Raw genomic sequence first — 14,309 nt, forward strand, 5'->3', positions numbered from 1 at the left:
TCGGCCCTGATTTCATTTCCCCCTGAGTGTCTTTCCTGTTGCAATGTCAGATTAATGCAAGAAACAGCCCCCCCCACACACATGCTCTCTATTCCCTCCAGTCCCTCCTCCTTGTGACTAGTGAGTCTGCAAGGTCAGTGGCCTGAGATCTGGCCCTGATGAAGGCTGTAGCTAACAGGTTAGACTGATGTTGGTCCAAGGAGCCCCGCACTGATTTGGTTCAACTCCAGATGGTGAAAGTTAAAGAGAAGCACCAGGGGACTTTGACACTTTCCCCAAGGAGACAACAGGCATCATCTCTGTGAATTTAGGGTGTTAAAGGCACAACCATCCCCACAGTGAGGCCACCATCTATGAAGTAAACCTAAGCACCTAACTTAAAGCAGTGGTCCCAACCTTTTTGGCACCAGGGACCGATGTCATGGAGGACAATTTTTCCACAGACCAGGGGGTGGGAGGTGGGAGGGTGGGGATGGTGAGCGATGGGGAGCAGCTGTAAATACAGACAAAGCTTCGCTTGCTCGCCCGCTGCTCACCTCCTGCTGTGCAGCCCGGTTCCTAACAGGCCACGGACCAGTACTGGTCCACGGCCGGGAGGTTGGGGACTGCAGACTTAAAGGATACATGCCCAGGATGACAGCTTCAAGGCATTTGATAGGCAAGGACTCTCGGGTCATTTCTTTTGCTGTTTCCATTAACCTGCAGGATAGAGCACAGCAGAGAATCTCAGGACTTATTTAATTATGCAGTCAGTCAGTCTGTCTTTCAATCCATCAGCATGCCTGTCCCCATACTAGGCACCATGCAGGAACACAGAGGGGAAGGGAACTTGCCACACAGGTTGGCACCAAAGCACATCTGCACTTGGCAAAACTGAAATCCTAAATTCTCCACTCCCCTCTCCAAGAGTTAGTCGCTGCATTCCATAGCAGCCTCCCAATGCTGGAACAAGTAAAGGAACCCTCACAAAGCAAATTTTATGAGCCTCCCCCAGCCTGAGAATTAGTATTCACCACTGAACTTGGCTGTCGGAGCGGCCCACCTCCAACCTGGCCCCAGGCACCCCCCGTCTTCACCCCGAACACACTAGGATATCTGAGCACTGGGTTACAGGGATGGGGTCAGGAGAGGGAGTTGGCAGCTCAGGCTAGGAGAGAGGTCGTATGGCCCACAGATCATGCACCACTTACCCACTCAGCGGTCGCATTTTCCTAATTTCAAAGAACTGGGTCCCTGTATGATTGTATCTGTGCAAAGCATATAAAGGGAAAGTGACAGAAAACTCCAAAGGTCCCAGAAATCTGTCAGAGGAAGCTATGCATTCTGATTTCTCAATGAGAAGAGGATATGGAGGCTTTTCAGAGGTGGCCGGTAGCCAGAGGTAGCCAATAACTTCCAACTCCTCACCATCCTGGTGAGAATCTAATTTCTAACTTAAGCTTCACAGCACCTTGGACTTTTATAACAGCTCCTTTCATTCTACTCTGTATTCCGATTAGGTGAATGTATGTCTTAATTCACCTACTAGACTACAAGCTCTTTGAGAGCTGGGACTATTCTTTTACCATCTTTAGATCACCCATAAAACTCAGCAGAAGCCCAACATATGCAAGTTAGCAAATATTATTAAATGAATGAGAAATAAGTGAATGGATGGGTGGATATATGGATGGATAAATGGGTGGATGGAGGGATGGAAGAATGGAAAGATGGAAGGAGGCAGGGATGGATGGATGGATGGAAAAGTGCATGGACGGATGGATGGGTGGATGGATGACAGAGGCATCTGGAAGCACTTCACACCCTCCTAAGAGGGGCTGGGATTCCTGTCCTGGCCACTCAGGCAGTGCCTGGCCTGTCAGACATGGGCACACATATCCAGCTGGAGAGCTCCTTATAAGCAGATCGTTGGCTCCATCCCTGGAGATTCAGATCTCCGGTCACAGTTCTTAACCCGGGGTGCCATTCAGAGTGACCCCACCTCAGACTACTGAATTAGAAGCTCCAGGGCAAGAGCCAGGGGGTGATTTTAACAAGCACATGGGTTTAAGAGTTACTGACCTGGGCCATAAGAATGACAATTAGCAATATAGCCTTGTCCAGCTTTTTAAAAATACAACATAGAAAACCCTAGAGGTAAAAGAGAAAAAATGAAGGGCTAAGTATTCTCATCGTGAATTAATTTTACTTTACCAAAGATTTTCTTCAAGCAGTGAGGTTTTCAGCACACAAAGTAGAATTGAATTGGCAAAAGTTCAGTTCTATGCCCAACTTTCCTCTGTTCCTATATCTGATTTATACATCTAGTGAGTAAAGTGAGACACACCTATAATAAAATAATGAAAAATTACCTGACCATCCTCTCAGTTCACTGTTAGTAAACTGAGGCCCTGAAAGTGGGCTGGGGAGAAAAGTCCCCTCTAAACATTCCCCCAGGGTAAAATATTCTCTGAGCCCGAGTTTGCCCCAGAAGACTTCTCCCCATTCCGCAGAGCTTATGGGGCACCTCTCTTCCCAGAAACAGTGCAAAATCAGCACTGCCCTCAGGCTGTCCAAGGGTCGGGCAGGATTGGTCCTTCCATACCCTGGCACCTGTCACTGCATCCAGGATAAAGCAATCGGGAGTCTCAAGGAACTAAATAAAAGTCAGGTCACAAGGTCAAAGACAAGAGTCCACACTCTGCCTTCCTCGTGCAGTGGCTCCCATGGCAGGTGACCAGCAGCACGCTCCTGGAGCCCCCTGGTGCCTTCCCTTTTCCAGCCCTCATTGCAGATGAAGGAGGCCATTGACCTTTGCAGTCATAAAGGGTCAGAGAAGAGAAAAATAGAAGCGCAGATTCTCAGGGGAACAATGAGAACTCAGCTAAGAATGAGCTGTCAGGCTGGTGACAGGAGCAAATATGTAAAGCACATGCAAATGTGCCCCATCAATGCATTCCCAGCCAGGCTCATTCTCTTAACTCTCTGGCCAGATGATCCTTGGAAAGATCATGTCCTAGTTAGAAGTGGGGAGCCACTCTAATTTCTGTCACCTTCTGGAATGTTCTGTGAAGAGTTGGTCACATCCAGAAAGGGTTAGCTCTCGGGGTCCAGGTTTAACCTGGCAGGAGTTTGTGCCTCTGGACCACATGGAACTGGGGATGAGCACCAACGCTAGACAGCCTTCCAAGGGCTAGGAAGACCTCCGAGGGCTAGGGCTGTCAGTCTCGTTCTTGGAGGCTGGCGCTACTTTCTCCTTCTAACATTGCTTTAGGATTCCACTGGGAGGATGCCATGCAGGGGAACCAATGACCCATGGAGCAGAAACGGAGGGGCTCCTCAAAGGATCTCCCCACCCAAATGAGCAGAAATGGGTGTTATTCCCATTAGGTAAGATCCAGCCCTAGGAGGCAGGTGTTGGTGTTTGGTCCCTTCAGGGAAGACACAAAAATCCACCAGAAAGATCCTAGCCTATAACACAGAGAGGAGGGGCTCTTCCGGGACATGTAGGGCATTTGTGCAGTGCCCCTGAAATCCTTTCTGCCTCAAGGCTGGGTGTGAACAAACAGAAAGCAAACCAGTGTGCCTGGGGCCTTGGAAGGCATGCTGAGTTTTATATCTTTATGGAGGAAGAACAGAGGTCGGCAGAAGCTTGACCTCCTGGAGAACAGGCTAAGGGCCAGCTCCCATCTGACTCCTGTCCTTACCAAGTACCAGAAGTGGCAGGTGGACCATTTGCTTCCACCCCTTTGTTCCTGTAGTGCTACTTGGGGGGCCCTCAGAACTGAGCTACCCCTGGCTGCAAACCACCTGAGGACAGGGGAGGAGAAACAGATCACAAGTCTGGCTGATCTGAACCCAGCCTGGACCCACAGGGTTTCTTAGCGCCTCTTCAAGCTCAAGCGGGCAGAGAGCTCTCCCATCCCACAGCCCCATCTATTCATGCAGAACCAAGCAAGGTCGCCAGCCGGGGTCACCAGGGGAGCCAAAGGCAGCGCCAGGTGGGCCTCTTGCAGATCACGAGTGGTCAGGCACGAAGGCAAAAGTGAGAGAGGAAAGGAAAGGAACAGAAGAACAGCGGGGAAGAGGGCAAAAGAAAGAGAGGAGAGGAAGACAGGAGGAGGGAAACAAAGATGACCAAGAAGGAAGAGATGGAGAAAGAGGAGAAGGAAAAAGAGTGGAGCCCAGAGGGGAAAAAGAAGAGGATGGGGAAGAAGAGGGGAAAAGGGAAGCCGGAGGGGCTGGAGGTGGACCAGCCCCACCTCACTGGCCCTTGCCAGGCCTGTCCACATACGCCTCGAAGGGAGAAGGGCTGGGTCATGGCAATGACATCCACTGTTTGTACTCTTTCTAGACTCTTGTCTGGGGGCACCCCTCCCCACCAGGCCTCACCAACCTTACAGAGCTTCTGATGACCAGCTGGGGACAGATACGCCACCAGGCTTGGGATCATCATGCCTGTCCCCTGGCAGGGTCTGCTCAGACCTTGGTTGGAAGGATACTGTAGTGTCTTCATGTAATTCTGGATCGCCTGGAGCCAGTCCGGAATTGTCATCGACAGCCTGTAGTTTGGGACCTGGGGTATTGAAGGCTGCAGAGAAATAGAGGGGAATCCTTTTATCAAGGAGGTACTCTGGGGCCCAGCTCCTGGGGTCAGACACAGGGCTGAAACCCCCAGAGATAGAGCTGCTCATGAGAGGCCACCCGGGCCTGGTGCCTGTTCAAGTGGTGCCTCCTCCACGAGGTCTCCCCAGACAGTCGGTCCCTCTAAGAATTCTCCCTCTCTGAGTTCCCTCTACACATACTCTGCTCTGGGTCACTGTGTTCTCTATGACCCTCTGGGCGTTTTGAGTGCGGATACAGCCTGCCGCCTCCTGAGAGCCCAAGCGCCTCCTTGAGGCCAAGGACCATGTCCTACAGTGTCCAAGGCCACCAAGCCTGGCCTAGGATGGACACAGATGTGCTCCATTAATTACTGCATGACACCTTTGGCTGTGTGGCTAATGGTGACCCACTCTATGTGCTCCACTCCAGGGCACCACTTACACAGTGTACGGTGAACGGTGCCGCGGAGAACTGCAACATGGCGCTGTCGCATTGTCTTAATGCCACGCCCCCTGCAATGCCCACTGCATCCCCTCCCCTGAGTCCCCCCGGGTGGGTTAGCAAAGACCCCTCCTCCTGCCTTGACTCCTCCCAGACAGTGCAGCCCCTCAGACTCCTGAGCCGTCTTACTCCTCTGCCCCTCACTGCGGCAGCACCAGCGCCTTCATTCCTGGGCTGCCTCCCGGGCAGCACTCGCCACGTGTCTACCACAGAGTGGACCAAGTTCTGCTCCCTGCTGGGGAGAGAAAGGACCAAAGGCAGGCAAGGACTGGAAAGGGGAAGGCAGGTGCCCCTTCTCAGGAATTTAGAGCTAAGACGCCCACTCAGCTCTGAGCAGCCCTGCCGAGGAGGCCAACAGCAAAGAGGGCCGTCCAGTCAAGCCACTCCTGGGAAGCAAGGGATGCCAGCAGGGTTTTCCTGCGTGGTTGGTTGGTTTTTGTTTCGTGGTGGTGATGTCTGCTCTATTTCCCCTATATGTTTCTCAGTCTCCTGGCCTCTGTCTCTCTGGTGGCTGGCGACAGAGAAGCTCAGCCCATGTGTCCAGGGCGAGCTGCTGCTGTCAGGAGAGGTGAGCCTCCTGCAGGCCTAAGCTGCTTAGGGTGAAGCAGAAAGGGCCGGAGGATGGATTAGTCCCATGCTCGGAGAAAATAGGGCAGGTGTGGCCCTGGGGATTTAGTGCTGGGCTAGACGGAAGGTGAAGCTGCTGGTGAGCAGCCCCGGGGACAGCCCTGGGCAGCCTGGCTGGGCAGCGGGGCCAGACACTGCCTCGGGCCGTTCCTGGGCTCTCCTGGGCTCTGTAGGCGCCAGCCCCGCAGTGACTGAGGACAGGCTGCCCCAGGCACGACGGGCATCAGGCTCTTTCCGCCTGTCTACGCCGGTGGCTGCGCTTAGTGCAAACACTCCTTGACGTTCTGTTCCTCTCGGTGCTTCTGTTCTCTCTCTTGGCTGCGAAACGTCCTGCTTCGCAGCGACTGTCCCCTCAGCTGCGAGGAAACTAGTCACACTCCCTCCATCACAGCCAAGGCGCTGCGTGCGCGTGTGAACGTGAGTGTGTGCACACACGGCGTAACTCTGCTGCCAGCGACGCTTTGCTCACAACACAGCAACTCGAATAAATCACATTCCTGTCTGGGAGAGTCACTTCAGAGAGCAACGTGTTCCACTTTGAATATCTGCTCCTACAACTCTCTCTCTCTCTCTCTCTCTCACACACACAGAGCGAGTCAAAATATGAAGTGTGACCTTGCGTTTCTTTCTGCCTAACACACACTAGGAAGCGTCGAGCTTGTCCTTAGTTTTTTGCAGTAACATCCACAGATCCACCCACACCTAGCACTCTGTGTACAAATGTGACAGAGATTTCACAAAGCGAGGAGAGAAGGGGAGACGTGAACAGTGTCCCTAGCACTTTCTGTGTCCCAAGCTCTAGATCAGGTACAGAAGGGGTGGGAAGCACAGAAGCATTTCTACCAGAGAAATGGGTACCTCCCTAACACGAGAGCTGGTAAGCATGGGAGAATGCCAGGAAGACTCACCAGCCACCTAAGAGATGCCCAGAGGGGTGTCCCTTGGCCCGAGCCTTGCCGTAGCCAGTGACTTGGCTCAGCTTCCGCTATGGGGCTGACCACTAAATTATTTCAACTCCCCCCAAGCCCAGCAGAGCCCACAAGGGCTGGAGGGTGGGGGTGGAGCCAGGCAGCAGTTGGTCCTCAGAATAGCAGCCGAACGGCGCCCAAGGGCTTTTGAAAACAGCTGCACGGTTACCTCAGCCTGGCTGTGAGCAGAGCACAGGCGCTGTGGCCACATTTCCTCCCTACTGGGAGGACAAATGTATACATTCCCCAAGTCCTGGCTGGGGGGCAGGGCTGTGGGGGGGAAAGGAGTTGAGACGGACAGCCTACAGCTTGCCCTGCTGTCTGGGAGAGCTGGCTGGGCTCAGCTTCCAGCCAGGGCTTAGGCTGCTGATGTTCCCACCCAGCTTGGACTGGAAACCAGAAGGGCTTCTTGGGGTATAATTAGGAGACACACACAACTAGGTTCAGATTCCTGCTTTGTCACCCACTAGCTGAGGACCCTGGTCAGACTGCATGACCTCACTAAGCCTCCGTTTTCTTTCTGATAAAATAGGAATAGTATTAAATATCATCGACTTCAAAGCTTCCAGGCTGGTTGTACGGATTGCACGACCTAAGGTAAAAGGAGGCAGCTGGGGACTGGGCACACAGTGTTCAGGAAATGTCAGCCGTGTTACTATCCATCACCACTGTGTTCTCACGGGTGTAGACTGGAAAACAGAATCAGCAATGGCGGAGTCCCTGGACACTCAACTTGGGAGCTTCATATCACGAAGACGCCTTCTCACCCTAATGGAAGAGGCTAAAGACGTTCACTTCCCCCAGGGACACATGGTGACAATAAGTTAATATCCCTAATTTGTGAAGAGTTCATACAAAGTGATAAGAAAACTCTTTAGGCCTCAAGAAAATAAAAATGGCCCCAAAGGTGGAAGCCACTCAAGTGTCCACTGATGGATGAACAAATAAACAAAATGTGGTCTACAATAGAATACACAATGGTATACGGCGGAATATTATTCAGCCTTTAAAAGGAAGGACATTTTGACACATGCTATAACCTGAGTGAACCTTGGTGGCTGACAACGAGGTCCTGGGCTGCCCAGGATGGACATACGGGTGGATGGTTCTGAATGCAGGACGGGGAGGCAGTGAGCTGCCGGCGAGAGCCAGCAAACGGTAGGAAGCGGGACCCTGACTGCAGCCAAGTGTCAAATCCCAAGCACTCACACTTCTTCACTCAGGCAAAGCTCATTCCTCTAAATGTGAATTATTTCCTAATTTAGAATCAACGTGAGAACCAGGCACAAAAAAGGTGGGATCTGCAAGAAACCAATTGCTGTTTCCTGCTGAATCCATCCTGCTTTTCTGCTCTTAGGAGAGTCCAGCTCCAACGAGTCAAGAAACAAAAGGAGCAGTTCCTAGCATGCCCAGCTGTTTTTTTCTGGGCTGGTCACTCTCTCTGCCGGTCCCGTCCCATCCTCTATTCTCCTCCAACTGACTCTTGCTGTTTTCTTAAACTATACCTAAAACCCTGGCTTTGTCCTGGTCAAGTGCTAACTTCAGGATCCAGGATCCAGGAACCCCCAGAGGAGAGGTCACAGCAACAAATAGGAGGATCTAAGAGCAGGTGAACCCTCCCAGGTGGGGACACTTGGACCGTCGGGCAGAACTCACCGTGGCTGCCGATGGAATGTCCTGCAATCAAAGGAAGTGTCGGTCAGTCCTCCTCACAGGCCCTGGAACCCTGCCCTCTCCACTTCATTCGCATCCTAGCCCACTTCAGTTGCCAGAAACGGTTACTCTCCCACAACTCTCCGCCTGCCACCACCACCGGCCTCCCAGCCCACTTCTGTACAAATTCCTCCGCAAGATACCGATTTGGTTGAAGGAGAAGAGGACTCGGCCCCAGAGGAAAGGGTCTGGCAAGCTGGGCACAGAAACGGCCCTTGAATCAACGAGGAGTGGCCCTTGGAAACGGGAGCTTTTGAGGCTCTTCCCATGTCAGGGCCCGGGCAGGGGTCAGGGTTTGGGGAATGGCGGGGCTGGGGGGAAGCCATGATGCGGTTGGGAATACAGAACCAACCACTGTGATGCAATGTAAGAGAGAAATGTTAAGTTCTTTATATTTAGGGTCAAATAGCCAACTGTTCACATTCGAGCTGGGGGATTCCTGGAGTGGCAGCAGTTCTCATGTGACCTTCAGGTTACTGTGAAAAACTACGACAGGATGTGGCTTGCTTCGGGCTCCACTGCGGGCCTCTCCCCTGGGGGTTCCTGGGTCCCTTTTTTATATAAAGGGAACACTTTTTTAAGAACACCGCAGTCAGCTACGATAATGGAAGGTGCAGGTCTCGGGAAGTAGCAATCTATGTTCTAAACTGCTCGGACAACATTTGCAATATTGTGTTTCACATGTGCTTGTTTTAGGGAACTGGTTGCTGATACACTAGGAATTGTCCTAGAAAGAGGACAAAGAGAATGAGTTGATCTGGAAACTACGACACATAAGAAAGGGCAAAAGGAACTACCTGTATTAATCGTATTACTTATTGTTTGAGATATAATAAACTATACTTTTGACTTGAAATCGGACATTGAAGATTTAATGAGCTAATAACATCTTTAAACGCATTAACTACTTGTTGACAAATTTCAAAGTATTCTTCTTAATGTTTAATGACACCCTAAAAAGATCTTATTTCTATCAAAACACATACCAAAAAATGGGGGGAGGCTTTAACCCTCCTGTGACTCACCCCACTTCCCCACGAAGCTAGACTAAAATGCTTAAGTAACAGAATGAATATGTCAAAAGGACATCTTGTTGCATTTCTATGCATTTCTAGTCTACTAAACTTGGACAAGCAAGTTTCTTCTTGCTTCTCCTGGGACAAAGGAGAGTAAAGGAAGGTGTGGAATGACGGAATGTCACAGATCTGAGGGCTCATGGTCCAGCAGACCCCTAGCATCACACAGATCAGCATTAGAGACCTAGAGATGCAGACGTCACACCACGGATTTTCAGAAGTGGAAAAAACTTTCCATGAAATCTGATCTACTCCCATTTTATGGATGAGAAAACTAAGGTCAGAAATTTTAAGAGAGTGACCTAGACAGAAGACTAGATGTAGCACGACCAACCCTAAGAGTCCCTTGATTTTTACTCCAAGTCCCTTCCACCAGAAGAGCACTGTCTTGTAACATTCAAAGGCCCTGTGAGCAGCAAAGGAAGTGGACGGGGCTCCACCCTGATTCAAAGGGCAACACAAGAATCAATGATGAGGCCGGGCGTGGTGGCTCACGCCTGTAATTCTAGCTCTCTGGGAGGCCGAGGCGGATGGATTGTTTGAGCTCAGGAGTTCGAGACCAGCATGAGCAAGAGCGAGACCCCGTCTCTACTAAAAATAGAAAGAAATTAATCGGAACAACTAAAAATATATAGAAAAAATTAGCCGGGCATGGTGGCGCATGCCTGTAGTCCCAGCTACTCAGGAGGCTAAGGCAGGAGGATCGCTTGAGCCCAGGAGTTTGAGGTTGCTGTGAGCTAGGCTGACGCCACGGCACTCTAGCCCGGGCAAAAGAGTGAGATGAGACTCTGTCTCAAAAAAAAAAAAGAATCAATGGTGAAATGTAGCTCCTGTGCCCTCGGGGGGAGGGCAGCAGGATTTCTGTTTGGCTAAGAGCTTCCCAACAACCAAACCTAAGCTGCCCTGTGAGGCAGCGACACCCCCATTCCCAGAGGTCTTCAAAAAGAGGAAGGGATTCTGCTGAGAAGCGGGAGACTGGTCTCTACCAATATTAAAATTCCAGGATTCCCACTTAGAGAAGGAGGCTTCCCCCCACCCCCCTCCCAGCCACAAGGCTGGGGGAAGGTTGACGAAGGCACAAGTAGAGGCAGCGTTAGGTGCCGAGGCTAGAAAGGCAGCATGGGGCGGTAGGACCAGGCCTCAGTTCCCTGTGGCCACTTCTCTCCCAGGTTTAAGGACTCCCTGGGTCATCACTCAAGGAGGGAAAGATTCTGAAGTTAGAAATGCAAAACAGGACCAGCGTTGTTCTCATGTTCAAGGAGAACCCACCAAGAGTAGTTACCGTTGACACTAAAGCAGGGAAGATTCTAGCTGGGCCTAATGAAGATCTGCTTGACCAGCAAAGTAATAAAACATTGTAACCAACTGCAGCAGGAAGTTCAGAGGCTCTGTCGCTTCCCCAAGGACACACACAGATTTCTGGCTGGCAGGCTCAGATGCTCAGCTGTCACCAGGCTGGGGATTCGACCAGATGGCCTTCCAGGTCTCAGGTCTGGCATTCCTAGACCTGCCTAGGAATCTTCTCAGCCGCACCAGTGTCCCCAGGGTCCCCCCAGCGTCCACCACGCTATCACCCCCAGGCTCTGCAGCATTTCTCCCCAGCTTGCGTTCTGATGTTCCATATGAGGCAGCTACTCCCACCAGGGGACGTTCTCCCTCCCTCTGTAACCATATCCTTGGCCACCAAACCCAAATGGCTCACTGGCTTCTCTCCAAGGTAAAAAGAGAGTTTCACTCCTAAGCGTCTTTCTCTATCCAGTCAGACTAATTCATCATGTGTACTGGAAAGTCCCTTTTAAGCCACAGCCAAAAGTCTTTCTTTTTTCTTCCAGCCCAGATAAGCTGGGAAGAGTTCACTGTTCTGCAAGTTTCAGAGGTGAAAGTCACTGTCATTAAAAAAAAAAAAATTGGCAAAAAGTCTAGAAATGATTCACACTGAGAAGTCTGACTGGTTGATTGCAAATTCATTCACAGCTTAATAAATCATTTGCTGGGGGGGGAGGGGTAGCAGGGAGCAAGAGACTCCGAAAAGAACAAGCAGGGCGGGATCCCTGGGGGCCTGCGCATTCTTCTCTGGCATTGCTGGTGTTACCTGGTGGCTCTAGCTTTTGCTGAAGGAGGATGTACTTGGGGGGAGTAAATAATAGAGTTTGGCTGGAGATTCAAAGGAACCTTGGCACAACCCAACTATGCAGTCCCAGGACAGCAAGCCCCCTCCCACTCCCTCCCAGACTTCTAAGGCTTCCAAGGTAAATATCTCAATTAAGAAAAGGGCTGGCCGGCCGAATGGGGAGGGGAAGGCAGTTTGCAGCAGGACCAGGAAAATGGAGATTACCTCTATTCGCTATGTACAGGCTGAAAAGGTCCCATCACTGCCCACCCCCTCAGCCCCCCACGCCCCACCCCCGCCTTCGAAGCCACTGACCTTTGCCAAGAAGGTGGCGTTCCTGATGGCGCCCACCATCTCTCCCCCCTTAGGGTGCACCTTGGCCACGTGCATCCACATGCGCTCCCAGGTGTGGCTGTCGATGGGGAAGCCGCTCTTGTTAACGTGAAACAGCACCCCGCCGTCTTTGTCCTCCTCCTCCGAGCCCCCGCTGGTGGCGAGGCTCACGGGCCGCGCGTGGCTGCTCCGGGACCGGGTGCCTTTGGCGCCTTTGGGGTGGGGGCAGCGGTGAGTGTCGGCCGCGGAGCCGGTCATGGTGGGGCCGGGGCGGGGAGTGCGGTGCTGGGGGCGCGCGGGGGCGGCGGCGGCGGGGGGCGTGTGCGCGCGGGCGCGGCGCGGGGATCAGCGCCCCGCGGGGGCGGCCTTCTCCATGCCTCTCGCTGCCGCAGGACGCGCGAAGGGGGAGCGGCGGCGGGAGTCCGCGGGGGCGGCCGTGCTCCCGGCTACGGGCCGTGCCTGAAATCAGTGGAGACACAGCAGACACCACGACTAAGAGGACACCCAGAGGACCGAGCGAGGGCCCCCCAAAGTGTTTCCACGCCACCTCCCGCCGACCCCGCGCGCTGACAGACCCCCGTGGAATGGAACACGGGCTTCCAGCCCCGCTATTACCTAGAAAGGCAGCTCGAAATTGGCCACAGAGCTTCACACACACCTAAACACCGGGGGCGGGGATACGAGGAGCGGGGGGGATGCGGAGTGGACGGTGTAGGGAGAAGAAAGACAGCTCGTGCAGCATGAAGGAGCAGGAGGTCCCCACAAGGCTGCACACACTCCTTGGTCCCCAGATGTGGCAGAGCGAGGAGCCGAGCCAAGAACGTGTCTGCACGTGAGCGCCCGGGGCTGGCGCGAGGGCGCTGCAGCAGCCTCGGTTTGCAAAGGCGGCCCGGTTTCCCCCAGGAAGCCCTCCCGGACCCCGGCAGGGCTCTAGTAGGCAGAGCTCCACCCGCCCCCTCTCCCCGAGTTCCAGCCAGGCACCGGCAGGGACTGGCTGCAGGCGGGGCGCAGGAAGCGCGCGCGGCAGCCCCGGGACCCTACCTCGGGACAGTCGGCTTCATTGCTGCAGAGCCTCTCCGGGCGGCGGGGACGGCGGGGACTGGGGCTGCTGCTGCGGGGCCTGGGGCTGGGGCTGGGGCTGCTGGGGCTGCTGCAGCCGTCGCCTCATTCCATGTCCCATTCTCGAATGTTATTCTGTGACATATAACCGAGTCACCCGGGCAGCCGCCGATGTTCCGAATGCGTCCATTGGCCACCGCAACAAAGAGGGGCGGGTCCCGGGCTTGGGACTCTACAACCCTGAGCTCCGCGACGCTCTGATTGGCTCCGGGGGTTCCCTGGCGGGAGGGGACACGAGTAGGGGGGAGCTGGGCGGCCACGCGAAATCCGATAGCTGTAGTGTCCTGGGAGCCCCGCGGGGCTGGAGCGTTTGTCCATGAGACTTAAGATCGAGTTTCCCCAGGGTCGTGGCACTGCGAGGGCTTGCAACTGTGGGAAGCAGAGGAGAAACAAAGCCACCCCAGAAATGTCCTGAACAGGGCTGGACAAGCACCTGCCCTAGCCGGGATGATGTGTGGTTCAGGCAGGGACTGTTCATATTTGTGAGCAAAATTAAACCCTACATTACAAATTTCCCAAAATGAACAAGTGATCCTCTGGTATTAGTCACGGTTAATAAAGTCCCTCTAAACTCAAGCTGATAGGCAGCACTAAAACCCAGGAGGTCAGCCAGGCCTTGAGTGTTCTGCCACAGCTGCTGAGGTCCAGGAGGGGACGGAGAGATGCTTCCCATCCATGGTGAAGCGGGTGGCCCTCCCACACTCACTACTGAAACACCTTTTTCTTAAAGGTGTCTTCTTTCTTTTTCTTTTTCCTTTTTTTTTTTTTTTTTAAGAAAGAGAAGAGCAAGGTGAGGTGGGAAGAGCACCAGATCGCTGACCTGTGGACTGGCTCCAGGTTTGTCACTTGGCTGAACTGTGTGACCATAGACAAGTCACTTCTCTGTTCTTGGCCTTCGCTTCTCTTTCTGAAAAGAGGAGAGCAGATCTCTCACTCTCCAAGTTCTGTTCCGGCTCTGAGGTTCTGTGATTCCCTGAATTCCTCTCTCGTGGACACTCAGGATCCTGGCCCTAATAGCCTTCCTCCTTAAACTCCAGGCCAGCATGCTGTCTTTGAGAGGGGAAAGCAGTTATTATGGCTATGCCAAGTGAACTTCAAATTAAGAAAACAATTGCCAAAGAGCCACTCATGGCAAATCAGTTTCTGGATGCTTAACCCTACAAGTTGCCTGTCATAGAACTGGAACTTCTCTTCCACACATGGGTGTGGTGGGGTGGGGGCCAGTGCCAGCAGAGACCCCTGGGGTGCAGCTGAGAGCCAGGACTTGGGTGAGGAGAC

At 53.0% G+C, this 14,309-nt stretch overlaps 1 protein-coding gene across 4 annotated transcripts in view; it reads right to left on the minus strand.

Moving 5' to 3' along the window:
- The window catches only part of VASH2 (vasohibin 2), a 35,301-nt gene extending 22,127 nt beyond the window's left edge, over nt 1-13,174 (minus strand). Inside the window, exons 1-6 of one of the 4 annotated variants that reach the window (XM_012638351.1) lie at nt 12,954-13,174; nt 12,312-12,371; nt 11,895-12,124; nt 4,482-4,570; nt 1,191-1,247; nt 625-699 (exon numbers count right to left, since the gene is read on the minus strand). In XM_012638351.1, the coding sequence (XP_012493805.1) occupies nt 625-699; nt 1,191-1,247; nt 4,482-4,570; nt 11,895-11,975 (302 nt within the window). In that variant the 5' untranslated portion in view covers nt 11,976-12,124; nt 12,312-12,371; nt 12,954-13,174. Of the gene's footprint in view, nt 1-624; nt 700-1,190; nt 1,248-4,481; nt 4,571-11,894; nt 12,372-12,953 lie in introns of all 4 variants that reach the window. The other 3 variants (XM_012638349.1, XM_012638352.1, XM_012638350.1) reach the window with 3 other exon arrangements.
- Between the last annotated feature and the right edge of the window lie 1,135 nt (nt 13,175-14,309).

Source organism: Propithecus coquereli, unplaced genomic scaffold (genome assembly GCF_000956105.1).
Source record: "Propithecus coquereli isolate 6110/MARCELLA unplaced genomic scaffold, Pcoq_1.0 Scaffold129, whole genome shotgun sequence".
In the NCBI taxonomy this organism is placed as follows: Eukaryota; Metazoa; Chordata; class Mammalia; order Primates; family Indriidae; genus Propithecus; species Propithecus coquereli.